Raw genomic sequence first — 27,274 nt, forward strand, 5'->3', positions numbered from 1 at the left:
CCGAGTTTTTCCTGAACTTCGCGTTTAAATCTCTTTAATCTGATTTCTGCCCAGAGCTGTATTCTGAAATGGCTGTAGCCAAAATTACAACTGATGTTCTATGTGACTGTTATGGTAATCCTTCCTCATCCTTCTTGACCTGTCTGAAATTTTTGACGTTGATTGCACTGTGTACAGCTAGATGCAATAGCGGTTGCCTGGCCCCATTCTTGTTTGGTCAATCATAGCCAGATTATCACCAGTAGTGGCTTCTCTTCTATTCCCACAGTATTACCTCTTGGTGACCCCAAGAGTCTATACTTATCCCCCCCTTATTTCCCATTTAGATTCGGATCCATGCCAACATTATCTGAAAATGCAACGTCAGATTCAGCACACATGTCAACAATACCCAGCTCTATCTCATCATCTCTCTCGACCCCTCTACTGTGTCTCAATTCTCACTGCTTATTTGACGTGCAGCACTAGATTTTGTTTCATTTGTTGTTTCATGGCATGATTGCCTTTGAATTGAGGACAGTTAAGAGTCAACCACGTTGCTATGAGTCAGGAGTCACATGTAAGCCAGATCAGGTGAGAACAGGTTTCCTTTCTTAAATGGAAGTAATGAATCAGATGGGTTTTTTTTCAACAATCAATGATAGTAGTCATGATCACCATTACTGAGGTGAGCTTTAGTTTCCAAATTTATTAATTTAAATTCCACCAGTTGCCATGATGGGATTTTATCCCATGACCCCAGATCATTAGGCTGGTTGTCTGAATTTCCAGTCCAGTGACATTGCTACTATGCCACCATTGCTAGTAGAAGCTTGCTGCAACTAGATATTTTGGAAGACGAAAGCTATTGCTTACATCACCATCACAAACTCTGTTTCGTACCAACAATATCCCTTTCGCTGAATTCCTGTGCCCATTCCTCACTTTAAATTTAATCTTTTTTAATTAGTTTGATAGGACAAGCTTCCTTTTTATAAGGTAGAATCAAGGATGTCTGTCAATACAGGCAGAGACTCATTTGCCTTGCCCAATATGTTCCTGGAGCAAAGGGTGATTTATTGAATACTTCATAAAGCACATTTGTGGGTCTATGGGAATGCGTGTGCATGATCTTGGAAAACCACTGAAATTAAGTATCAATAAATATTCTTGATGGTGCTTTGCATATTCATTAATGGTTAATCTCCATTTCCTCCATGTCACCCAAAAACAATTCTTGTAATGCAATCCACATTTTTAGGGAATGAATGATTTATGTTAAAAAGAAAATCTGTAAGTCTTGGCCTGAGTTGTCCCATTTTGGGATATACAGTTGAAAGATATTATTTGGCATGCGTGGGGAATGGGTGTGCTGGTTAATCAAAAACACCAGTTCTATTTACTAATTGAATATAGCCCAATACTTGTAGTATGAACTAATATGCAAAATGCATATTTTAAAATGCAGTATTCTTACCTTCAACAGTACATAAAACATATTTTAAAATGTAAAATAATACAGTATGCAAGTACAGATAACTTTGCAATTGCTTTTGGTAGATAAAGTGACAATTCATATTAGGGGAACATGAAAAATTCCAGATTAGTAGAGACTTGCAGCTAGTTGATTACTGGGTAACAATGTTTACTGTGTTAAATGTTTGCTTGGTTTGGAGGAAACTTGAGAATGTAGTCTCCGCTCGAGGCTAAACTGCTGCAAACATTGCAATTATGATTTTATGTCTCCTTCCTACTCATTGTACTGAGCCAATTTTGTATGTTGTAACTAACTGTAAACTGTGCTTTGAAGATTGCAGGCGTGTTTTTAGATAATTGCAATAGGGAAGTGCAGACTTCTTTTCCTGCTGCCATAGTGGAAAAGTAAAATGGCATTTATCTTTTGGCACCAGGATTCTCTTTGGCAACAAATGTTTTCTGTCCATGTTCTGTAGGTTTGACGTTTTTGTGCGTCATTGTGTGGTTCTCAGTTGCTTCTCTCTTGCCGTAGCCTCTGTGGAGGCCCCTTATGGGAAAGAGCAATGAAAATATAAAAAACGAAAGTGCCACATGGAGATTATATGTTCAAAGCTGCCTAAAAATGAACTCAATACTTGTAATGCCACATTCTTGTTCCACCTGATTTCATTTCAGACTTTTGTGCCCAGGAGGAGACCATTTATAAACTGAATTCCAGTAAATGTTCATTACCAATCTACTATTATTTCTATTGCAAAATGTTTACCTGAAAACTTGTCCCTTTACGGCAGCAAGCCAGCCATTGTTTAATGTTTCAGATAATTGTCGGGTAATCTGGATTTCCAGATGCTTGAATTTTTAAACCAGAAGTCAGTTTCTTTATTGTATGTTCATTTAACATAAATCTGCATATAAAATGTATTTCTCTGTACACAGTTAGTACAAAATGTAAATGGGCCCAGTTTTTGGGATAATTCAGTTTTCTAGAACCGGTAACTTATTCTCCTTGATTTTTGAAAAAAAAAATCCTCAACAGATTTTCAGTAATGGGTGTTTTTCATCAAATTTATTGACACATTACATTTTTACATAATATTTGGCAATCGGATAACAGGTAGGAGCCATGAATTGGCTCATGTTGTTGCTGAGAGCACAGAGACTTGGAAAGTTACCAAACAAGTTTGTTGTGGATTTTCCATTAGCCTACTGCAGGTTGTTACGGTTGTGCTGATGTCGTATAGCCATTGCTACCATGTTCCACCAAACACAGAATAGTGTTTTTTTAGATGGATGCTGTTTCGCAGAGTTAAAAAGCACTCAACAGCAACTCACTGTACTTGGCTTAGACTTCACAGCAATATTTTAGTTTGTAAACATTGCCTCTTTTCTTTAGTCACAGCATTTAAGCAGAAGAAATCCAAAGTACAAACGTACATTAATTTGTATTATGCTGCTTAACACCAAAAAGCCTCATTTAGTTATAAGCCTTTTGATGATGTAGGTGCTATGTAAGTGTGCAAGTCTGCTTTTTATAATGGAACTCTCCCAATTTTCATGGTGCCCATTGTCCCATGTTTTTATTGGGTCATTATTCAGTTTCCTTGAAGGATGTCCTCTTGTTGCCTATTAACTCCTGGGTCTAAGTTGACATTTATTTCCCACTGTAATGGATTAAATATTTCTGAAGAATAAATTTGCTCAGAATAAATATTAAGGTTCTTGATACCTTTGGAAAAACTTCTTTAAAAATAAGAGTACAGACCACTTCAACTGAATTGAACATCTGGCATTCCTCAATACCCAAACGGGTGTTAATACCTGTAATTAGCTGTTTTAGTTGACATTCTGACACTGCACAATTTTTCAATGCAAAGTTCACCTGTTGATGCACCATACAAAGCATTCTTTCTGGTTGTTTCACAGCTTGATATGGCTCCTGCCTTGCCCAAGACCGTAAGAAACTACAAAAGGTTGAGAATGTAGCCCAGTCCTTCATGCAAACCAGCCTCCCATCCATTGACTCAGTCTACACTTCCTGCTGCCTCGGCAAAGCAGCCAGCATTATTAAGGACCCCATTCTGTCTTCCACCACCTTCCAGTGGGAAAAAGATACAAAAGTCTGAGGTCACGTACCAACCGACTCAAGAATAGCTTTACCCTGCCGCTGTCAGACTTTTGAATGGACCTACGTTGCGTTAAGTTGATCTTTCTCTGCACCCTAGCTATGACTGTAACACTACACTACATTCTGCACTCTCTCGTTTCCTTCTCTATGGACGATATGCTTTGTCTGTATAGCGCTCAAGATAGAATACTTTTCACTGTGTCCTAATATATGTGAAAACCAAATGTTGAGAGCACCAACATCATCAACTAAGCAGTTTAGCCAGCTGCAAGAATTCTCCATTCCAAAATCATGATGTGTTCATGTTCAGTTATATCTCTGTTTTAATGACATTTAATATCATAAAACAATTTCTAACCATGATGATTTTACATTTTCCTCTCAGGCGCCTTCATCTAAACAAGAAGACAACAGACAAGCAACCTTACAGCAAGCTTCCTGGTGTGTCCCTGCTTAAACCCCTGAAAGGAGTGGATCCAAATCTCATAAACAATTTGGAAACTTTCTTTGAACTTGATTATCCTAAAGTATGTAAACATTTCATGGACTGCTATTAACTAGTAAATTTTATAGTGAGAAAAGTATGGATCACAGAGACCTAATTGTTTTAAGGTCGCCTTAAGTGATAAGTGAGCTAATGGAAGATTTGTGTATTAAACCTGTTTGTCCTTACAATTGACAAGATAATTATATTTGAAATCCATTATTGTGCATCCAAAGCGACACCAGATTTTTACTTTTATTGCTATAATCCATGTGTTCATTGTGCGTGTGAAGTAAAACTTTAAGATTCAAGTTTTGAATTTGCCAGGACAAGGTTAAACCTGTAATCGCTTGTCAACCTTTATCTTCCAAAAGTAACTAACGTTACAATTTACATTTTGCATATCGCTTACCATCTTGTACGTATCTGATTCTATAAGACACCCTCTCTGATGCCTGTTTCGAAAATTTCATACGCATCTACAATATCTTCCTAACTCGCCTTTCATTCTTGTGGCTTGTAATTTGCATTGCATTGAATTCTTACCTTGAGTCTGGTTGATCAAAAGTGAACGCAGTACTTAAGTTGTACTCTCAATATTATAAAGTCCTATCATAACTTGCATTGTGCTTCTATTTTGACTGTAGTTCAATGTTCTGTGGACTTTGCTTTCTAGTCTGAAATGACTGGGCATAGTACACATTGAATCCATTTAAGATTAAGGTATCAATATGCAAAACTCTGCATTGGCCAGCACTGAACTTAATTTGTGCTGCATGCATACATGCTTTATCCCAACTCATCTATAATGCCTGAGCTGCCTCCAATTCCACTTTAATATTGTCTGTAACATGTGTAAGGTGTCTTGAGTTTCCTATTGATTTAAATTGGAAGCAATAAATAAATATCCTCCTCAATAACATTCCTCGCAGCCTCCAATTCATAAACTTTACTTTGTATTCTATCAATTTCTTATCCATGCCTGGGTTTTACCGTGTATCGTCACAGCTTTCAGCTACGATCTGCTCAATTCACTGTTAATCGATGAGTCAGATTTGAAGGGATGTTTAAGCATTTTTAAACCTCTTGCGTAGATTTTGTTTAATTCAGATCATGTGAGAAATGCTTTTAAAAGGAGGTTTATTTAAAAATGGATTACACTTGATAGATTTTGGGGAGGAGCTATTCAGAATTCTATCGTACTTTTACCTTAGTTTGTGTTAGTATTGTTGAAAATCAGTTGAGCCATCTGAGATAAGAGTATTTGAACCAGAAGATGTTAGGTTCATTTCCTGAGCCTAAGAGGCAGTATGTGGGGATCACAGTTGGGCCAGGATTCCTAGAAATTCACTTGCTTTTGAGGAATGATCACTTGAGTGAGGAAATTGGCACTTTTTTTGTATTTTTATCTTTACTCTGAACTTTATGAAGTTACTGACCAGCGCATGTTCTATTTATTAGACTGTGCCTTTAGCTGTTTTGGGGCCTAACTCTGGATATTACCCCTCTCATCTTCTCTGGGATGGTCATGAAATTGAAAATTGGGACTTTGATAAATGCGCGGATTCAGGGCCACGATCTAAAGAAGGGTTTTGGGCTAAGATGAGAGATTTCTTTGGGCACGTGGTTGTAGATCTTCCAAAATTCTCCTGTCCCAGAGTGCTGTAGGCATTCAGTCATTAAACATTTTAACACCGAGGTAGGTAAATTTGAAACTAGGGAAATGAATAGATATTGGATGATGCAGGAAAGTGGAATTGATGTAGATGATTAGCCATTATTGTGTTGATTGTTGGAGGAGACTTGGAGCAGCCAAACAGCCTGCTGCTTCTATTTATTACGTTTTTATCTGTCTCTCATCTTTAAAGTATCTCCTTACTAAGTATGTATTTGAAAAAGCTTTTTGGTCCTAATACCATCTCGTGTGGCTTGCTGTCAAATTGTGCCTGATTTATGCTGCCTTCTCTTGCGCTCTCTCTCTCCCCCACTGCCACCACCGCGACAAAAAAAAACACCATAATATATTAATGTCCTTGATGTACCCAAGATGCTCATTCTCTCTTTTTCAAGTTATTGCTACTGGTTCTCTTTACATTATTATAACACAAGCTTAGGAGCAATAGATGTTCCCAACAACTATTTTTAAACTTGAATGAAATGAATGGACATAGATTAAAGGACCCACGATAAGCTTTGAATGCATCGGTGACTATGTAAATTGCAAGCTTAATGTGCTCGCATTTATTTGTATGCTAGAATTTTGAAGCTGTAATCAGATCAAGGTTTGAAAGATTTGCTTAACCGTAGAAAGGAAACTTGAGCAGTTTTTTTCATTGTAATAAGTATACGCCTCTTTAATGTTGGACAATCATACTTGTACAAAGGCATCAGATGCCATCCTAATTTATCAAAATGGTCTAACTGGTCATTGGGAAATTCTGGGACCCCGTGGCCCTGTGGGCTAAATAGCTCTTTGTGTGTTATAACAAAACCTTTGAAAGATTTCATGTAGCCCCGAAAGCTTACAAGTTATGGCATTGAAGAAATCTGAGAGACTCTAAAAGTAACTTGATTTGTTGAATGATTTATTTTGAGTTCTTGTCTCGCTGTTCTCTTGAATCGTCAAGCACCCATTCAGGGTCTGCCAGTGTTGAACTGGCTTCTGAAAGTTCACAAGAATTGTGTCTCCAGCTTTCCTTGTTTTCCTCATCTAATGATGAGGAAATATCTTTCCTTTGCCAGACTTGAAAGTTTGCTGCAGGAGGGCTGTGGGAATAGTGAAAAAATAGAGACAGAGAAACCTATCTGGCAACTGAATTAATTAACTTTATAGTGGTGCAAAGCTCAACAGTGAATCTATATTGAGACTGTTTTGAGAATGGCACCATGCTTTTCCAGTACTCCATTGCATGGTTGTGACCTCTTTCCTTCCCTTCCCCATTTTTCACCAGTTTGAGATTCTCCTTTGCGTACAAGACCTCGATGATCCTGCAGTTGATGTTTGCAAAAAGCTGCTGGGCAAATACACAAATGTGGATGCCAAATTGCTTATTGGTAAGCAGATTTAATGTATGCAGTTTTCCTGGTATTAACAGAAATTGATTAGCTGCATTGAAGTGAGATTATAAATAATGTTTGGCATCATTCCTCAAACCTCACTAAACTAATGCTTTTCAAGATTATAAATTGAAAGTTTTTTTGTGAATTTGTTTTTAAGTAAGTTGAACTCCTGCTCTCCCTCAATCAAATCATGTTAATGTGGCAGATTTAATTTTTCAGTGTTGATGTTTACCAATAGAGACACCGTTGTTGCACAAGTTACTGCATTAATTCTGTTTTGTTGATATTGCTCCCATTTTGAAATCAATACGATTGAATTAACTTGGTTACAATAATCCTTGATTTATTTTAAATAAACCATTCTCCCAAAATTGATTATGTTTTCTAGGACCTGGCTTAGATCAGTGAGAGATTGAATTATTAAACGGTTAAATTGACACTGTTAGTCGTAATAAGGATGGTAAGATTGTGGAACTGGATATGCTGTGGATTAGTTAAAATGAATTGTGTAGGTGTATTGAGGAGGAAACTGGATAAACATGAGCAAAAGCAATAGAAAGATATGTTGATAGGGTGAGATGAAGTTAATAGTGGGAAGGGTATGGGACAAAAAACTAATCGGTTGAAAGGCCTGTTTCTGGACTATGAACTCTGTTACTCTTCCACTAATTATACCAATTTAATTACAAGAATTGCACACTTTTTAAAAAAGTGAATTGTGTGAGAGAGGATATGTTTATATTTACTCTTGACCACGTACCTGCGAATGCATTCATTCGATACGGGTTTAATCCAAGCTCTCAGGGTGTTTTTATTTTCCAAAGTAATCTTTGGGTCTGTTGTAACTAAAATGAAATATGCAGCCACACTCTCTTTTTCAGATAGCTAGATCCTTTTTCTGGATTTCTTGGCTAGACTATTCTGAACAGAGGAGAGCAGGAGAAAATGTGTTTCAGGTTAATTGTTAAAATAAAATGTTTTTAATGGCTGTGTGATAATTTGCTTGTAAAATAATACCAATGGGAAATTCTTATAATCTCCAGGTGGCAAAAAGGTTGGTATTAATCCCAAGATAAATAATTTGATGCCAGGTTATGAAGTAGCCAAATATGAACTTGTGTGGATCTGTGACAGTGGAATTCGGGGTAAGCAGCATTTTATGTTGGCTATAAAATTGACCTATCTTTTGCTATTTATCAGTTTATGAATATGTATTTGTGTACTATTATCTAATATTTCAAGTCATAATGTTTTTGAATCATTGCTTCTTCCAAGCTGAGAGAGCAAACACTGGAAATCGTGCTGATGGCACACATGAGCATGATTTCTGGTCAAACTGCCTGCATTTGCTCATCAATTTGTTGTCAGAGTATTTTTGGGAGAGGGCTACCTTTGTTGTATTGAACATTTGAACATTTTGGATGCATCAATCCTGTTCTTCAAAGATGTAACTTTTAGTTGGAAACGAGAATCAACCTTTAGGGAATTGAAATAGCAGAACAACCTTGTTGTGCGATAAACACTGAGGATGGATTAGCTTTTAAACTTCTTCCATGTTACTTCCTAATGCTCAGTGAAGTCAGACACTCTGACAGACATGGCCAACATGATGACTGAGAAAGTGGGCCTAGTACATGGACTACCCTATGTGGCTGACAGACAAGGATTTGCTGCCACTTTAGAACAGGTAAGATTGGAAATGTTTATGTACTGTTTGTATTTTTTAATCAAATAAAAGTGCAGGCATAAACTATGTTTCATTAATATTTTGAATGTACTGGAGAAGCTTTGCTCCCCTGTTGGCTGTTTAACATGTTTAAATCATCTGACTGTGTAGATCCAAAAGATTATGTGGAATAAAAGAAACTTTGTACATTTATAATAGCGCTGTCGAGAAGTATAAATTGAAACCACCTTTTAGGTATTAAAGTTTCATCTCTGACGAAATTGTTTTCTTTGCAACCTGTATCTCCCTATCTTTCTTTGAATTCTAGTCCCTTCCATGTCTGTTCTGGCGAGGGAATGGGATTGGAGATTAACCGCCCACATTTACAAAGTAACTTACAACTGCATTTGGAAACTCTAAACCTCCAAGTGTTTTAAAGCCTTTCATCTGCCATTTTGCTTCTGTAGCTGTCGGTTTGCCAAATCATTGCCACCTTTCATGCTTACATCATTAGTAAAAGCTTTCCTTTTTCTAATTCTAGTTCATATCTCTGGTATAGTGCTCCTTTTCGCCTCTGATCCCAGGCTGCAGACTGGATTATGTATGGTTTGTGGCTGCTTCAGGCATCCATTTTGAAACCTGGATGGACAGTGTTGGGTCTGTAAATAGATGAGGTCTACAAAGTATGATGCTAGCAAAGGTCTTCCCCATGACCTGAAGGAGTGAAATGCCTCTGGCAGCAGCTGCAGTCCCTTATGTCTTTTTGTTTTTATTGCTGATAATTGCAGAGTTTTAGCATAAAAGCAGTACTGAGGAAGAACACTGACCAAATTTACAATCCTTTAAAACAAAAAATGAAATATCTGTACACTCTCCAAAAATCTGACTTGTGTTTTGAGATGTTCTGCGTAACCTGATATGAAATATTTTAACTAGAACCAGATCCTAAAACAGAAGAATTATTGAGGAGTTTACTATAAATGTCTTCAAACTGTGCCAATTCCCTCATTTATAAGCATGAAGTTAATGTATCACCATAGATGCAGACTCTTATAGAACAGTCCTTATAAATTAGAAGCAGCAACCTTTTCCAACATACTCAAAACTAACTTCCTGTTTAACACAATGTTAAAAATATGTTGTGTAAAGTAGGACAAAAGCAAAAGTTTTGATATAATGTGTTTTCCCTTGTCTCTCTCTCGCTCTCCCCCCCCCCCCCCCCCCGATTTAACACTTAACAGAAACGTGGAGAGTTTTTAGTACATGGCGTTTATGCAGAGGGACCTGATGTATCCGGATAGATTTTGGGTGTTGGGTTGTTGGCCGTCATGTGACCTCAGCAGCAGAACAATGGGGAGCAGGATCCTGTTTATCCTGGGCTGTTAGCAAAGGCGGATACTGATTCCCTAAACTGATGCCGACCAGTGTCTTGTTACGTACTTTGCTTGAGCTGTTTTAAGGAATCTGTCATTATTCCTGATTGGTGTAATTTTCATGATGTGGAGATGCCGGCGTTGGACTGGGGTGGGCACAGTAAGAAGTCTCACAACACCAGGTTAAAAGTACTTTAAGTTTGTTTGGAATCACGAGCTTTTGGATCATTTCCCCTTCATCAGGTTCATCACTCACCTGATGAAGGAGCAGCGCTACAAAAGCTTGTGATTCCAGATAAACCTGTTGGACTTTAATCTGGTGTTGTGAGGCTCCTTTTACTGTGTAATTTTCATCACTAAATGCCATTACTGTGTTAATGCAGATATTCTTTTGAATTGGCAGGGTACAAGTTGTATATGATTGACCTGATCGGTTTATGCTTTTAGCAGTTTATCTATACTCTGTGTCACTTTGTGCTTCTTTTTTAACATTACTTATATAAAATGTAACCCAGTTTTGGAAACGTGATGAATTTATAGGGAACCACGTATTTCTAAACTTGTGTACCCTTGTTACATTGTAGGTGTACTTTGGCACGTCACATCCAAGGACATATCTATCAGCCAATGTGACTGGCTTCAAATGTGTAACGGGAATGTCGTGTCTGATGAGAAAAGATGTATTGGATCAAGCTGGAGGACTTATTGCTTTTGCTCAGTATATTGCTGAAGATTATTTTATGTCCAAGGCGATAGCAGACAGGTAAGCATTTGGCAATTCATAGTACACAAACCTCAAGTGCCTAAAAAGTACAGAACTTAACCTTGAGTTAAGCAACTATTTATGGTATATAATTATCTGACTGATTACTTTTGGACGGAATTAGCTTTTGTAAATTTGTTTTTATAGCGCTAGTGGTTAATCAAAGAATCTAGACTGTGTGATAAGGTGCATATTCTTCGATGCGTTTCTACTACTGGTGCATCCCAGTTTCAACCGGGGTAATCCACCAAGCAACCACAAGGTTCTTGTCCATTGTGGGGGAATACCCATTTTGGCCTTTCAGAGCACTTGTAGTTTGGTTCTGCAGTAGCCACAGTGTGACTTTGTTGGATTTGTTTGTTCAGGCAATGTGTGGGCTTTACTCTGGAAAGAAAATAAGTTACAAAATGGTGGGAAAATAAAAACATGGCAAATCAAATTATCGAGGAATGCAGGAATAAGAGTGTAGATTGTTCCATCAGCCAGTGGCTGATATATATCCTTACTCCATTTATTCATCTTGAATCCATACCTTTGGCTAGCAAATTCTATCAATCTCATTACAATTATCAATAGAGCTAGCTACTGAGTTCAGTGGGAGCATTTTACACTTCTTCTGAATGGCTTTATGTGAATTTATGTTTACATGTCCTCCAGAGAGGAGCATTTCTCTGTCTACCCTGTCAATCCTTTCAAATTCCTAAACATGTCAAAATCTGTGATATTCCTTCCAATGTCAGCATATCCTTCCTAAAAGCTACCTTATAAGACTGTACCCAATGTTCAAGTTGTTTAGAATGAGTGACCTTGAGAAATTTATTACCCATCTGAAATCCAGATTAAGTTTATACTTTCCTTTCCCCTTTTTCTATACCTACTTGGCAATGGCCATCTTTGCAGCTACCAGTGAGTTGATAATTTTGGGGTATGATGGCATCTAATTGTGGAACATCTACTTGTACTAAAAACAACTGAGGAGGATGTGCCTAGTATTACTTTGTTCAAAAATAAAAAAAGCGCAATGTTTTCAAAGATGTGATCTGATTGTGATTTAATTATGTTGATTTTATTTTTAGGGGATGGAAATTTGCTATGGCAAGCCAAGTAGCAATGCAGAATTCTGGCAGCTATTCCATTTCTCTGTTCCAGTCGCGAATGATCAGGTGGGACGTTTATGGCTGGTTAATGTGATGGTCTAGGCTCTTCTATATCTTAATTGCCGTCAAAGAATTTATGACCCTTTGCATCACGCTTCAACCTTTTGAAGTTATAAAAACAAGCTATTGCTCTAGTATATCACCTTTAACGTTGATAAAGATCCCGAGTCACTTGCAGAACTATAATCAGACAAAAGTTAACAATGCTGAAGGAAATATTAGAAAGAGGTTACCAAATCTTTTCCAAAGGAGAGGATAGAGAAGAAATTCCAGAGTTTGGGACTTAGAAAAATGGGGCCATGGTGGGTGAAAGGAGTGGGACATGCACAGGAAGTCATAGTTAGAGGGCTAAATAGAATTCTCAGAGAGTTGTAAGGCTGGTGAAGTGACCAAGATATGGAGACTTTGAAAGCATTTGAACTAGAGGGTGAGAATTTAAACTTGGTGGTTTTGGGATTCTGGGACCCCCAATGTAGGTCAACAAGGACAGTGGTGAGGGCTAGGCTACAGAAAGCGGAGATTAGAATAAGCTGGATTGCAGAAGGTGGAGAGTGCAGGCTGACCAGAAGAGCATTGAGAATTGTCATTGAGAATTTTTTACTTGGCAGTAAAAAAAAGACGAGAGTTTCAGTGGGAAATAGCCTGAAGCAGCGATGGTGATGTAGTGCCTCAAGAGCATACCAGGGTTGAAAACAAAAGATGATTGCTTCAGCCCTCCCACTGATTAATGGAGTAATTGCAGCTTGTCCACAGCTGGCTATCAAAGCTGCCTGGCTGTCCAGATGCAGTGGAGAGGTTGAGAGAGATTCAGGAGAGGTATAATATATTTAGAAACTGGCCCCTTGTCTGTGGATGATATCAAGGGAGCAGCACGTAGCTGGGGAAGTAAATCACCTCCAAGGTCGATCATTGGTTGACACTGGAGATAACTGTACAGTGGGATGGGAAGAACAGCCAAGCTTGATGCTGTGACATTGATTGAATTGATAAGGATGAAAACAGTCCCACTGAGCTTGGGAGGGGAGGGGTTGGGGGGGGAGGAGTGGGGGTGTGGATGTATGGATGGTCTGGTCAACAATGTGGAGAGATTCTTGGTGTTGAGAAGCAATTGTGTATCACAGAAGATACAATTTATGATTTCACTTTTGGTGCTGTCACAAGGCTTAGAAACTTGAGTAAAGAAATTTCAGATAGAGTTGGAGTGAGGAAAGGGTGGTTGAAGAATGGGGAGGTGGTATGCATGAGAAGAGGGACAAAGGTGGGGGTTTTCTGAGTAAGCAAATAAAGTGGCGGGGGGGGGGGGGATGCAGGGGCAGCACCAGAGAGTGAACAATTTACAATGTCGGTTAGCCAGGGCCATGAAAGAAAAGTCGATTAACCAATTGTTTACTGGGAATGGGATTAATTGCAGCAGCATGTGCTGCAATTCATTCACAAAATGAACTTGGAGAAAGAGGATTGTGTGAATAAGAGAAAGGGGGAGGCAGCAGAGTACCAGAATGATTCTGGAGATCACAAAGATATGGGTTTCAGTAAGAGCAAGAGGTATGGAGAGGGGAATGTGGTTGAAGTGGAAGCAGACAGTGATAGTGAAAATGGGGTTGGTGCTGATTGCTCACAAATCAGCTTTTAGATGATCTATTTTCAGAGATTTATCCAGAAAGCCTGTGATCAGTTTAAAATCTTACTGCAAAATTAATTTGGGCAATTATTACAACAATCAAACAACACTCCAAAGCTCCTACAACACATCCAAACTCTGTCAAATAAACTGGTTGGATTTAACCTGGTGTTGTGAGACTTCTTACTGTGTACATATCCAAACTGCCGGTTTTTGTTGCTGATGTATTAGGAAAGTGGTCATGGAGTATGTTGGGTCAGTTTATTTTAAGACTGATGATGGAAATAGCAGTAGATTAATGGGCATGGTTCAAATTGTAATCACAAGTGTCACTTGAATTCTGTTGGACTGTGTCTGAGCCAAACTATTTTTGGTTGGATAATTGCAGGATATGATAGATTTTGATGTTGTCTTCCATGAATGAGTATTTCATGTTCTCTTTTCAGAGCAAAAAGATTAGGGAAGTTGTATAATGTAATGAAAGCTTTCAATTGTAAAACTGAACAGAAAGACTTTTATTTGTGTAATGTCCTTTACCACTTCGAGAACCACCACTGTGCTTTGTAGCCAGTGAAGTACTTATAAAGTACAGTCACTATTGTAACATAGAAAATGCAGCAGCCAATTTACACATAGCAAAGTCCCACAAACAACAATGAGAGAATGAACTTATAGCCTTTGCGTGATGTTGGCTGATGGAAAAATGTTGCCTAGGACACCAGGGGCTGCTTCCCTCTACTTTGAAATAGTGACGATTTAATGTCTCGTTGAAAAAATCTTCAATAGTTCAGTACTCCCCCAGTATTGCACTGCGAGTGTCAGCAACCAACAAATTTCTGACTCTGAATTTAGACTGCTATCCACTTGAGTACCACTTTCAAATAGAGTAACACACGCAAGTGACGTGATGAATTGTTTTTAAAGTTATTGTTTAATTTTAATTTTTCTTTGTCTTATAAGGTGGTCAAAACTGCGTATCAACATGCTGCCTGCTACAATTATATGTGAACCAATTTCTGAGTGCTTTGTTGCAAGTTTAATAATTGGATGGGCTGCTCATCATGTCTTCAAATGGGACATTATGGTATTTTTTATGTGTCACTGCTTGGCGTGGTTTATATCGGATTACATCCAGCTCCGAGGAGTCCAGGTACGTATAAAGGGCTGACTCAGAATGATGTCAGTCATGGGAAACTAAGTGTAATATTTCATATATCACGGGTGTAGTACAATAGTTTCAAACTGTTTGTTTTTGAATTGTCTGTTTTAACCATGCATTTACTTTCTTTACAATGGGAACTCTATCCCCACGTGTTGTCATCCACAATCTGTTCTGATGTCCCTACCAACGTAGCTTTTGAAATGGTTTGTTACAAAACACAAAACCAGCCACCAGGCTAGGCAAAGAAGTGACTTCAACACTTATTCCATTCACAGCACTCATCGCAATCTTCAATGTGACAGATCGTGGGCGGAAACCTGAAACTTACCACCTCTTGGTAGCATAGTCACTTCCATGAATCGTGCAATATTTCTGTATTTGATGCAACAGAAAACTAATTGCACAAAATCAAAATGCTAGATTAGTCATCATTCGGTAATTATAGTTTTCTTATTCCAAGGTGGCATTATTCTATAGGTGTTGCCAGCTTTGGATTGGGAGAGTTGAGAGCACATTATTCAGAATCAATACTCCTGATTCTGTTCCAGCAGCTGCTCTGTTCAGACTTGCTTGTGATGGCTTCTTCATTTCAATAGCTGGTTATTCCATTGCTTTGGCTCTCATATCCAGAAATTCAACCTATTTCAGACATCAATGAATCTTGTGCATCTAGGGTAAGAGAAAGCAAGAAAATCTGAGGGAAAAGATTGTCATATTCATTAAATATGAACCAAAATATGGTTAGGCTGCATCATGATGTGGAGATGCCGGCGTTCGTTCACTTGACGAAGAGCAAACCCTGAAAGCTTGTGAGTTTACTACAAATAAATTGGTTGGACTTAAACCTGGTGTTGTCAGACTTCTTACTAGGCTACATCGCACAGAGCATCTAAACATGGGGAGCTGTAAGTACCAACATCTCGAATGCAGCGTCTTTTTAAGTTCTTTTTAATTTCTTGAGTAACTGAGGAGATTTTGGAGAGCAGGGGACATGCAACTTGTAAAAACCAAAGGAGAAAATTGCTGGAAAATCTCAGCAGGCTTGGCAGCATCGTAAGGAGAGAAAAGAGCTGACATTTCGAGTCCAGACGGCCCTTCTTTAAAGCCAACAGGCATGGAAAGTGGGGGATATTTATATTGTAAGGTGAGGGAATGAAAGATGAGTCATAGCCACAGAAACCAGGAAAACTAGCTAATAGCTGTCCACAGAGAGAATAAAGGGCCTGAATGGCCAAACGGCAGAGAAGCCAAAATGAAAACGTTGGGGAGGAAAATGAATGGGACAGAGGTGAGATTTAGACAAGAAAAGACGTGCAACTTGTGTTTGCAGCTCACTTCAGATGGCTTTTCCTCATGCCGAGTGAGGAAAGCTTGAACTCCTATTCTCCTATAAACCAGAATGTGGCTGTCCTCAGCACAATTATGTACCCTAAGCAAACAAATCCTTTGGGATTCTTGCTGACGATCTTGGAGGTGTGTATCTAGTTGGAAGTGGATGGCGAACGATGCTGTACACCTTTTCTGTAATATTCTGCCAAGCAGTTTATTGAAGCTGTGCAATTACAGCTTTGAATCTTTTCAGACAATTCAGTCTGGAACCGGTTCAGATAAAGAAAGGATAAACTGGTCAAATTAGAGTACTTCCTTGCAGGACTTGTGATAAAGCTTACCAGAAAGGAGAAATGGCTGTGTCCCTAGAGGGCAAAAGGAATGTTCTCAGCTTGCTGACCTGCACTGTTTGTAAAACTGGCTTTGTGGATCATGCATGCACATACTCTCATACATACATGCTGTCCATTTGTTAGTTGTGTGCTCACTAGTCATGTTTCAATGGAATTGGCCTCCAACTTATCCAGGTGGCATGCAGCGGTTGTGAAGCCCAGAAAACTTTACAAAGGCAATAATGAAATACTAAACCAGCTGCTTGCTGGATATGTGCTTTTGGTTATAGAGCACTTCAATCACTGCAGAGTACATGCAGCCAAAAGCCTTTAGATAAAAATAAAGATGATGAGGTCTTTTGTGTGATTTTGTTTTTTCAATTTAAATGGCAATAAACCTTAACTTTACAACTTGCCTGTAGTTAGATTTGAATTATAAGCCTTTTAGTACAATTAATTAACCTATGAGTTCAATATTAATGTTTTTTTTCCCTCTCCCCAACTCCCATTCAGGGTGGACCTCTGTGTTTCTCAAAACTGGATTATGCAGTAGCTTGGTTTATCAGAGAATCCATGACGATATACATATTCTTGTCTGCCCTCTGGGATCCCACTATAAGGTGGCGGACAGGTCGCTACAGACTGCGTTGTGGTGGCACAGCTGAAGAAATCATTGATGTATGAACACCCCAGTACTGACTGTATAAATGAAGAAAAGTATTATGTATGATGTTTGTACAAAGACTTTTAAATTGTTCTACCTTCAATAGTTTTTACTTGTGTCCTTGTATTGAGTTAATTTATTTGCCTGGCACTTGCAGCTGAAATAAAGATAAACTTGCAGAAAATGAATAAATGAGGCCAAAAAACTTGTTTTTCGATCCCTCTGTGGGTTAGAAATTTATTTTTTTAAATACATTTTAACTTCACGAGTTTTTAAAACCAGACGTAAGATGTGCTATCCCTTTAAACATTATGTTTGGATACCCCGACAATCCAACAGCATGGCACTACTTACAAAAGGAATAAAAACACCTGATGGATAACTGTTACTTCTCTAGTGCAAACAATTTAATCATACTTCAACAATGAGGGTGACAAACAGGCAATTTTTTTGGCCTCGTGTAGTAATGACCAAAAATAGGCTTATGTTAGTTTTATCATCTGTAATCTTCTGGAACAACTTTAGTATTAATCACTGCATGTGTATAAGCTTTTAGTTCTGTTTTTTGGTTGCCTTTTGAACAGCCAAGTAGCCTTTTTAAACAAAAAGGATCAAAGCTACCTTTGGCTGTGTGATATTTCTCTGCTAAGTGGATGATAACTCAAACATTTCAAAACAGAGCGAAATGGGACATCCTCATTCAAAACCAAAAACTGGATGCTGGAAATCTGAACTATAATCAGAAAGTGCCGGAAAGAGAGACTCAGCTGGTCTGGCAACACCTGTAGAGAGAGAGAATGTTTTAGGTCGATGATTTCTGTCTGAAAAGGTCCTCCACCTGAAATGTTAGTTCTCTTTCTCTCTCCACAGATGCTATCTGACCTGCTGAGTACTTCCTGGATTTTGTGTTTTTTTTACATTATCAGGCATCCTGAAGTTAACTTTTCAGTGTTTAGAAATAAGGATGCAAAGTTCAGCAGCTTGTAAATATTAAAATGACCTTCAGCGTTACTGAATAATGTTTAATAGGTGGGAGGGCATGTATCGGGTTATAATTACGACTGCAGCAACTAATTCAGAAACTGTCAAACTGGATCTGCTGATGGTTTTTATTTCGGTATTACTATCTTGATCCAGTCTTCAATTAAGACTAGTCGGGTATTCATGTGGAAATTCAATAATTTTGCTGAAAGTTGTTGATGCATGCAGTCTACTTTCTACTTCCCCCTGTCTTGAGTATTAATGTTTGTATTCAAAAATGCTGGATTTGGTGAGCTCGTTGTCATAACTTATAACCAATTGCAGTGGTGAACTGGATCTGTTAAAGGGAGTTGATGATGCTATTTGTGTGCTTGGGTCTATGGAGATGGGACCGAAAGGGATTTTTTTTTTGTGCCCTGAATCTTGCGCAGCATTTTGTCTTTTTTCTTGTGGCCATTAGAAATGGCATAATGTGTATTTCATAAACTGTGACTTGTAAAATTGTTTGCATTCTGAACAATACCTTGCATCTAGACTTAAAAATGTTCTTTTTTTAAAAACGGTTGGTTTACTCAAATCACTGCTGGACAGTCACTCCATAGTGTAAGCAATAATGCTTCTTTTCAAACTGCATGGCGGTGAATGATGCACTTTAAGCTTAGGTTATCTGGTTCATCTTGTGGCCAGACTAATCTTAGCTTATAATATTGCCGTTCATGCATCTTTTGTAAATTGTTTTAAATTCAGTGAAATTTTCACAAGTACTTTTTTACAGTCAACCATTCATGGAATATTCAGATTGAAATTGGGAAGTTCCAGAAAATATCTGCCATTTGTTACACTACTGGTTGAGCCACTGTCCCTTCCTTCACTTTATTTTGACATTTTACCCTTGTGGTATAATTAAATTGGTTTGAAGGGTTACTTGGTATGACCTTTGCACTGCTCAAGCATAACATTGTGTGTATGATCCCACCTCACCCATCCATTGGCATGAATCAGGTGAAACCTGAGGAAGTCCTATGTTATTGAAAAACTGTCTAGTTGTGATCCACCAATTTTAGGGTTTTGTCATTTGAGCTGCTTTTGTTTACCATTATCTGTGTTATTTGTACTGAAATTTTTTATAGCTCACTTTTTTGTTTTATTTATGAATTTTCGTTAGCCTGGACAGTGCTGAAATGAGAATTCTACTTGCAGCTTAGTGCAGCGCTAGTTTTTTTCCATGACATTTCAGCTGTGGCTTAAAAAAAAATGAAAGTGGTTGAAATGTAATCACTTCTATGTAATTACGAAGCCGTGTGTGGCACAGCTGAAACTAGCTTAACTAAAAATGAAGTGGCACCAAAGCATGATCTCATGATTTTCATACCTTTTCCTTCATTGAGCCATTTGTGTATCAATTGCAAGTACAAAGCACACAGAGGTATGTCAGCACTAACTGCAGTTGGGTGTACAGGATTTATTCAGGGACCCCCACGACCTGTTGCAAAATTCCACTGATGTATCTTTAGTTGTTAAAACAATCCTGTACTAAACAGGTCCCTGTGATTGTGTCTCTCTGTGGACTTTGGTGTTAAAAGATGAGCCTTAATGTCAATTGTATGTTCCAGGGCCATGTGTGCAATGACTACAGTCATGTAGAATGTATCAGCTTTGCCCTAATTGGTTTAAATCTGAGACTGCGAAGTGACACTGACCTGGCTGTGCACATGAGCAGACACTAAAATACAAGTGTGCTTTATTTAATTGTCAACTTTGTGTTATGTTCCAGACTCTGCCACTAAACGCTTAAAACCGTGAAATTTTGCTTCAGAAGACTATATATTCAGATGTCAATTGTACATTCAACTTTTTACGGAATAAAACAGATTTGAATGTAGTTGTAATGTGAATAGTTTTTGTATATGAGTTATTTGTCACTGCTTTATGAAGTGGTATAGAATATAACGTATGCATTCATGTTTTAATTGTTATTAAAAAATCAAGTGGGGAAAAAACTGTTTTGTGCTTTTTTTTGTTGGGATGCAATCGTTAAAATCTTAGTGTCTGCTGACTCCGGCAACTTCTTGGTAAATATGTGTAAGGAATGGTCATCTGGAGGTCTGTACCATTGCTTCGAAGAAGGATCTAGGAGTCCTCGTTCATGGGTCACAGAAAACTAGTATGCAGGTACAGCAAATGATAAAGCAAAATAATGTTGGTGTTTATAGCTGGAGGAATAGAATATAAAGATAAGGAAGTATTGTTGCAAGTCTACAAGGCATTGGTGAGACCGCAGCTGGAGTTTTGTGCATAGTTTTGGTCCCCTTATTTGAGGAAAGTGGTTGTGGCTTTGGAGGCAGCTCTGAGGAGGTTCACTAGATTGATTCTCTAGAGATGAGGGGATTGTCATATGAAGAGAGATTGAACAGTTTAGGCCAATACTCTGGAATTTAGAATGAAGGGAGATCAAATTGAGGTGCAGAAGCTGATAAATGATATGGATAAAGTAAACGTGGAGCAGATGCTTCCTCTTGTGGGGCATTCTAGGACGAGATCGTAGCCTTAGGATAAGGGGTAACAAATTTGAGTTGAGAAGAAACTACTCCCAACAAGTTGTGAATCTGTGGAATTCACTACCCCAAAAGTGTGATGTCCAGGACTGAGAGTAAATTTAAGGAGGAGTTAGACAGATTTTTAATTGGTAAAGGGGAGAAGGCAAGAAAATGGGGGTGAGGAGCATATCAGCCGAGATTGAATGGTGGCATAGACTTGATGGGCCAAATCATCTAATTCTGCTCCTCTATGAGCTTGAGAGTTTTCCACCTTGGTAGTGGAGGAATTTAGTCAATTGGAAAATCTTTGAAGAGCTAAGCTCAGAAATGGTGACCATGAATCTAATGGCTTGCCATAACAGCCTCGTTCTGTAATGTTCTCTATTAGGAAAGGAGATCAGTCTTTCTGTCGCTCTGGACCTAGAGCAGTGTTTAATAGTAACCTGTCCCCTGAAGTGATCCAGCAAGCCACTTTTTTCTCAAGATAGCTCACCACCTCTACCTTGAAGAAAATTAGAAATTAATGTTGGTCTTGCTGATGGCACCAATATCCTGTAAATGAATTTTTTTAAATGTTAAATAATTTTTATAAATTCAAGCAATTAAGCTGTATTGAAACAGTGATCCAAGTTGGGAATTGAACGCGGGTCCCTGGCTCCGAGGCAGCAGTGTACACTTTCTCCTTGACCGTGCAAAAGTAATCAAGCAAAACTCCACAGTTTTAACAGTCCTCAAATCAACCAATTGCATTATGTGGTTTATTTTTAACCTTTGCTTACACCTAGTGCTGTAGAGACTGTTGCATCCTTTTGATAATATCCATCTATGCTTATCCTTATCCCAAGTTGCAGAATTAGGAGGGAAATTGTGAACGTGATGGCTGATATCAACTATGTTGGTTTCAAATTTACTATGTCATTAGTAGTACTTCCTCCAGGAGAGGCCCACACACTGGTACTGTGCAGGCAACATGGTGGCACAGTTAGCACTGCATCACAGTGCCAAGGACCTGGGTTCGATTCCTGGCTTGGGTTATTGTGGAGTTTGCACATTGTGTCTGCATGGGTTTCCTCTGGGCGCTACAGTTTCCTACCACGCTACAAAGATATGCGAGTCAGATGGATTGGCAATGCTAAATTCCCCTCGAGTGTCAGGGGGACTAGCTAGGGGTAAATGCATAGGGTGATGGAGCCTGGGTAGGATTATGGTCGGTGCAGACTTGATGGGCTGAATGGCCTGCACCGTTGGATTATGAGATTCTCTAAATCCCTTGCATTGTAGTTTGAGGCAGCTACAATGAAGAATTAAAGGGAGGTGGAGGGAGAGTGTTTTTTAATATTGCATTGTTGAGTACACTACCTAAGAATATCCCAAAGTGCTTTTCAGGCAATTAAGGAATTTTTGAAGTCACTTGTAATGTAGGAAACAGATCAGTTTTGTGCTCAGCATGATCCAGTGTGCTTTGCTAGGGTGTCCCAAAATGGCAAGTAATGTACAAAAGGTGGCCAATTTGTGTGGAGCAAGCTTCTACAACCAACAACTCAATAAGAATTAAGATAACTATTGGTTAGAACTTCAAGGAAAACACCCTTGTATCACTCTGGGATCTTTCATATCTGTCTGAGATCGTACATGGAACCTCAATTTAACATCTCATCCAAAAGACGAGGCAGGACAAAATCAAAGTTCGAATCTGAGGTTTAATTAAAAGGGAAACAGCATCGTCATTCTGGTCAGGGAGCAAGTTATTTATGTAAATAAAAGCACAGATTGAAACTGCACCATAGAAAGCATTCTGTGCGGTTGTATCACAGCTTGGCATAGCTCCTACTCTGCCCAAGACCGCAAGGAACTACAAAAGGTGGTCAATGTAACCCAATCCATCTCACAAACCAGCCTTCCATCTATTGACTCTGCCTACATTTCCTGCAAAGCAGCCAACATAATTAAGGATCCCGTGCACCCCGGATATTCTGTCTTCCACTTCCGTCAGGAAAAAGATACAAAAGTCTGAGGTCACATACCAACCGACTCAAGAACAGCTCCTTCCCTGCTGCTGTCAGACTTCTGAATGGATCTAAGTTGATCTTTCTCTACACCTTGGCTGTGACTGTAGCACTACATTCTGCACTCTCTCGTTTCCTTCTCTATGAACAGTATAGCGCTCAAGAAACAATATTTTTTACTGTATGTTAATACATGTGACAATAAATCAAAAATAAAATCAAATCAAAGTGGTAAGTTAATACAGTTGTGGGGTGAGCATCCTTTCTGGTTAGACACATTCGAAGCTTATTTACATATGGGTAAAGCATGAAACATTTTCGGCAGGGTATTTAAACATGAGAATGCCTGAGGCATCGCTAGCTGACTCTGCTGATCAAAAAGATCTTAGCTGCCCTGATTGTAACTTCAACCTCCACATTCCTGCCTATCCCCAACTATCTTTCACCACCCCCTCACCCTACCTTGTTAATCAAGAATCTTACACAAAGATGTGTGGGTTAGAGAGATTGGCCATACAAATTGTCCCTTAGTGTCCCTTGTATTTTTATAGAGAATGGTGGGTACCTGGAACTTGCTGCCGGGTGAGGTAGTGGAAGAAGGTACGATAGTTACTTTCAAGGGGCGTCTTAACAAATAGGTGAATAGAATGGGAATGGAGGGATGTGGTCCCTGGAAGAGTAGGGGGTTTTAGTTACGTCAGGCAGCATGGTCAGTGTAGACTTGGAGAGCCAAAGGGCCTGTTCCTGCGCTGTAATTTTCTTTGTTCTTCAATTGTTTCAAGATGTGTAGATTAGGGGAAATTAGTGGGGTAAGTACATGGGTTGCGGGGATAGGGCTTGAGTAAGATGCTCTGCCAGAGAGTCAGTGCAGACTTGCTGGGCCAAATGCCTCCATCTGCACTTTAGGGGAATCTTATCAGCTCTGCCTTATGAGTATTCAAAGACTATCTTTTGAAGAGGAGAGTGCTAGAGATTCACAGTCCTCTGCCTGTGTTGGGTGAGGTCCTAGATAGTGCTAACTGCCCACAGAAGTGCCGCCCAGCAAATGTTGGCATCATTGGGGAAGAACTGCTCTGTTTAAAAGAAACCTTTGCACGGTGTTCCTCGTTTTATCAACAAACCTTCAAACAACACTAGATTTTCCACCTCTTGCTGCCAAAAACGTTTGTGTGCTTGACACGGTTTAGATTCAACATTTTGAAATTGTGCAGAAGAAATGAATCTTTAAATTTCAAAGAAAGCCAATGGATTAAATGCCATTAGAGCGCTGTATGTAGACAAACATTTTGATTCTCAGAACAAAGGAAGATACGTAGTAGGGTTTCATTGAATCTTACAGTGCAGAAGGAGGCCATTCGGCCCATCTGGTCTGCACCGACCGCAATCCCACCCAGGTTCTATCCCCATAACCCCATGAATTTACCCTAGCTAGTCCCACTGACACGAAAGGGCAATTTACCATGGCCAATCCACCCAACCTGCGCATCTTTGGACTGTGGGAAGAAACCAGAGGAAAGCCACGCAGATACGGGGAGAACGTTCAGACTCCGCACAGACAGTGACCTAAGCCGGGAATCAAACCCGGGTCCCTGACGCGGTGAGGCAGCAGTGCCAACCACTGTAGCCCAAGAAGCCAATCCCAACCCTTGGACTTCTTCCATCCCAAAGAAGGCCAATAGCGTAGGATTGGGAAAAGAGGGAGATTCTCAGACAAAGAGCACCAGCCGCCATTAGCAATGCAACCCGTAATAACTTATTGAGACTAGACATACTAGGCGCCTCACATGGACCCCGCCTGGATGTCTAGTTTTAGTCTACAGAATTAATCTCTGGAGACGTCAACCATACTGATGGTAGCCATCCAGGGTAGCAGTCAAGTTGGTGTGCGGCCTCTTGACGCAACCAAAATCCACTCCTGGTGGTGTGGACATCTACGACAGAGATAACATTTAAGTGCCACCTTCCCAGAAGGGGGGTTAGATTAAAATCACCTTCAAAACATTTCAGTTTCATGACATCTCAGAATTTAGTATAGTTGGATGATCATAGACTCCCTACAGTACAGAAAGAGGCCATTCAGCCCATCAAGTCTATGCTGACAACAATCCCATCTAGACCCTATCCCCACGACCCCATGTATTTACCCCATTAATCCCCCTGGCATTAAAAGGCAGTTTAGCATGGCCAATCCATCTAACCCGCATGTCTTTGGACTGCGGGAGGGAACTGGAGCAAACCCATACAGGCACGGGGAGAATGTGCAGACTCCACACGGACAGTGACCCAAGCTGGGAATTGAACCTGGGTCCCTGGCACTGTGCTAACCACTGTGCCACCGCTTACAACAAAAGAGGGGCCCAGAAGTGGTGTAAAATGGTTACAGCAAAAGAGCGGGGAGTCTGGAAACGGCGGTAAAGAGGAGAATGGCAGGCAGATGTCAGGCACGGAGGCCAGAATGTGCAATGTTATTATGGAAGTCTGACAGCATGATGGTTTACAAAGGGGTTTATTTTTCAGCCACTTGAGAGAGGTTTTCTTGCTCAGAAACTTTAACTTACTATTTGGCCCAAATTACAACGCACAAAATAGAAGTCTATTAGCAACCCTATAACTGCACAAAAGTTTGCCTGTAGCTGCTACTGAAATAGATCGAGAAGCCACAGACAGGATGATTACACCCTCCACTCTCTTTTAATTCTCAAAAAATGTTCATGTCCTAATGAGATCTTTCCCCCACAACAGATTTCCTGTCTGTTTTCTCTCATTAAGAAAACCCATGGGCACAAATTGTCTCCATACTTTTAAACGGGATGCAACATCCTGTTTAATATACCCCCCTGCCCCCCCCGCCACCCCTCCCCTGTGTAGCTACCACAAGAAAGAGGTCCTGTGACCCATGTAAGAAAATGTCCCAAAGTCTTTTACAGGGTCACTCCTAAAACAGAATTTGAAACTGAGAGTAGGGTTTTCCTGCTGGCAGGGCCTTCCTTTCCCACTAAAGGTGACACTTCCACAACCCCCCCCTCCCCCACCCCCGCCAACAACCCCCCACACTCCCCCGCCACACATGGCGGGTTCCCAACGCCAGAACAGGTGAGCTATGCAAAACACCATGGGCATCAGTGGAATCAGAAGACCACAGCAGCTCAGTGACTATCACTGTTTGCTGTGCAGATACATGGATTTGGGCCGGTGTCTGTGGGAGTTTGCGCATTCTCCCCGTGGTTGCGTGAGTTTCCTCCGGGTGCTCCGGTTTCCTCCCACACCCCAAAGATGTGCTGTTAGGCAGATTAGTGTAACAAATTGTCCCTAAATTATCCTCCCCTGAATCTGGTTTCCAATGGGGGTACCATAAGCATAGACATGGGTCAAGGGAGGTGTAGGAAAAATGCTTTGTTAAGATGGCGGCGCGGGCTCGTTGGGCCGAAGGGCCTGTTTCCCGTGCTGTGTTGTTCTTTGTTCTTTGTATTCTTTCCAATTCTTCCAATTCCACCGATGGCTAATGGCGAACCATCTCCATCTTGAGTCACACAAGGCGATATAAGGAAAGAGCCAAGATGCATACTGGAAGTGGGAGCTGTTAGAGAATGTCTTCAGATAGGAGTGGGGGGGGATTCCAGAGCTTAAGGTGTTGAAGTCATCAATAGTGGAATTCCTAGAATCAGGAATGCCCAAGTCTCTCTGTTTGGACCTTTGCCTTTCTGTCCCCTCATGAGAACATAAGAACATAAGAAATAGGAGCAGGAGTAGGCCAACTAGCCCTTCGAGCCTGCCCTGCCATTCAATAAGATCATGGCTGATCTGTCGCTGCTCAGTTCCACATTCCCGCCCTCTCCCCATAACCCTTAATCCCCTCTCTCATCAAAAACCCATCAACCCGCGTATTAAAAATATTTAGCGAGGCAGCCTCCACCACTTCAACGGGCAGAGAATTCCAGAGATTCACCACCCTTTGAGTGAAGAAGTTCCTCCTCAACTCCGTTCTAAACCGCCCCCCCCTTTATCTTGAGGCTGTGCCCCCTAGTCCTACTGTCCTTTCTGAGCGGGAAGAGTCTCTCCACCTCTATCCTATCCATCCCATTCATCATCTTATACGTCTCAATGAGATCTCCCCTCATTCTTCTAAACTCTAACGAGTACAAGCCTAATCTATTCAGCCTCTCCTCATAGCTCAACCCCCTCAACTCCGGCATCAGCCTAGTAAACCTCCTCTGCACTCCCTCCCACCCATCTCGCCATTCAAATCTGGATCTTTAGAGATCCTGGCACTGCAGCTTGCTTTACGGTGGCGAACACTTACCCTGAATTTAAAAGCACTAACTGAACCATTTGCCATCAGTCCACGGGGTTGGGTCACACTGGGAGAATCCGTTTCATTTTGTGTGGGTTTTGTGCTCCTCCTCTTGTGCCAGGTAAGGAGCCTTTTAGATACCTAATCACTTATTAACTGGGGGACACCACAGTGCATTAAACCAGTGCATTGCCAAGGGATGGGCAATAAATGTTGGTCTGACCAGCGATGCTCACATCCCATAAGTGAATAAAAGCTGGTGTTGGGG

General features: G+C 40.0%; 1 protein-coding gene across 1 annotated transcript in view; it reads left to right on the plus strand.

Moving 5' to 3' along the window:
* ugcg (UDP-glucose ceramide glucosyltransferase) overlaps positions 1–20,161 on the plus strand; it is a 33,632-nt gene extending 13,471 nt beyond the window's left edge. Inside the window, exons 2-9 of the mRNA XM_080188427.1 lie at positions 3,966–4,107; positions 7,016–7,118; positions 8,168–8,269; positions 8,699–8,811; positions 10,748–10,926; positions 12,003–12,089; positions 14,665–14,854; positions 17,041–20,161. Coding sequence (XP_080044553.1) covers positions 3,966–4,107; positions 7,016–7,118; positions 8,168–8,269; positions 8,699–8,811; positions 10,748–10,926; positions 12,003–12,089; positions 14,665–14,854; positions 17,041–17,211 — 1,087 coding nt within the window. The 3' untranslated portion in view covers positions 17,212–20,161. The remainder of the gene's footprint in view (positions 1–3,965; positions 4,108–7,015; positions 7,119–8,167; positions 8,270–8,698; positions 8,812–10,747; positions 10,927–12,002; positions 12,090–14,664; positions 14,855–17,040) is intronic.
* The last annotated feature ends 7,113 nt before the right edge of the window (positions 20,162–27,274 follow it).

Source organism: Carcharhinus amblyrhynchos, chromosome 5 (assembly GCF_965287045.1).
Source record: "Carcharhinus amblyrhynchos chromosome 5, sCarAmb.v2.hapA, whole genome shotgun sequence".
In the NCBI taxonomy this organism is placed as follows: Eukaryota; Metazoa; Chordata; class Chondrichthyes; order Carcharhiniformes; family Carcharhinidae; genus Carcharhinus; species Carcharhinus amblyrhynchos.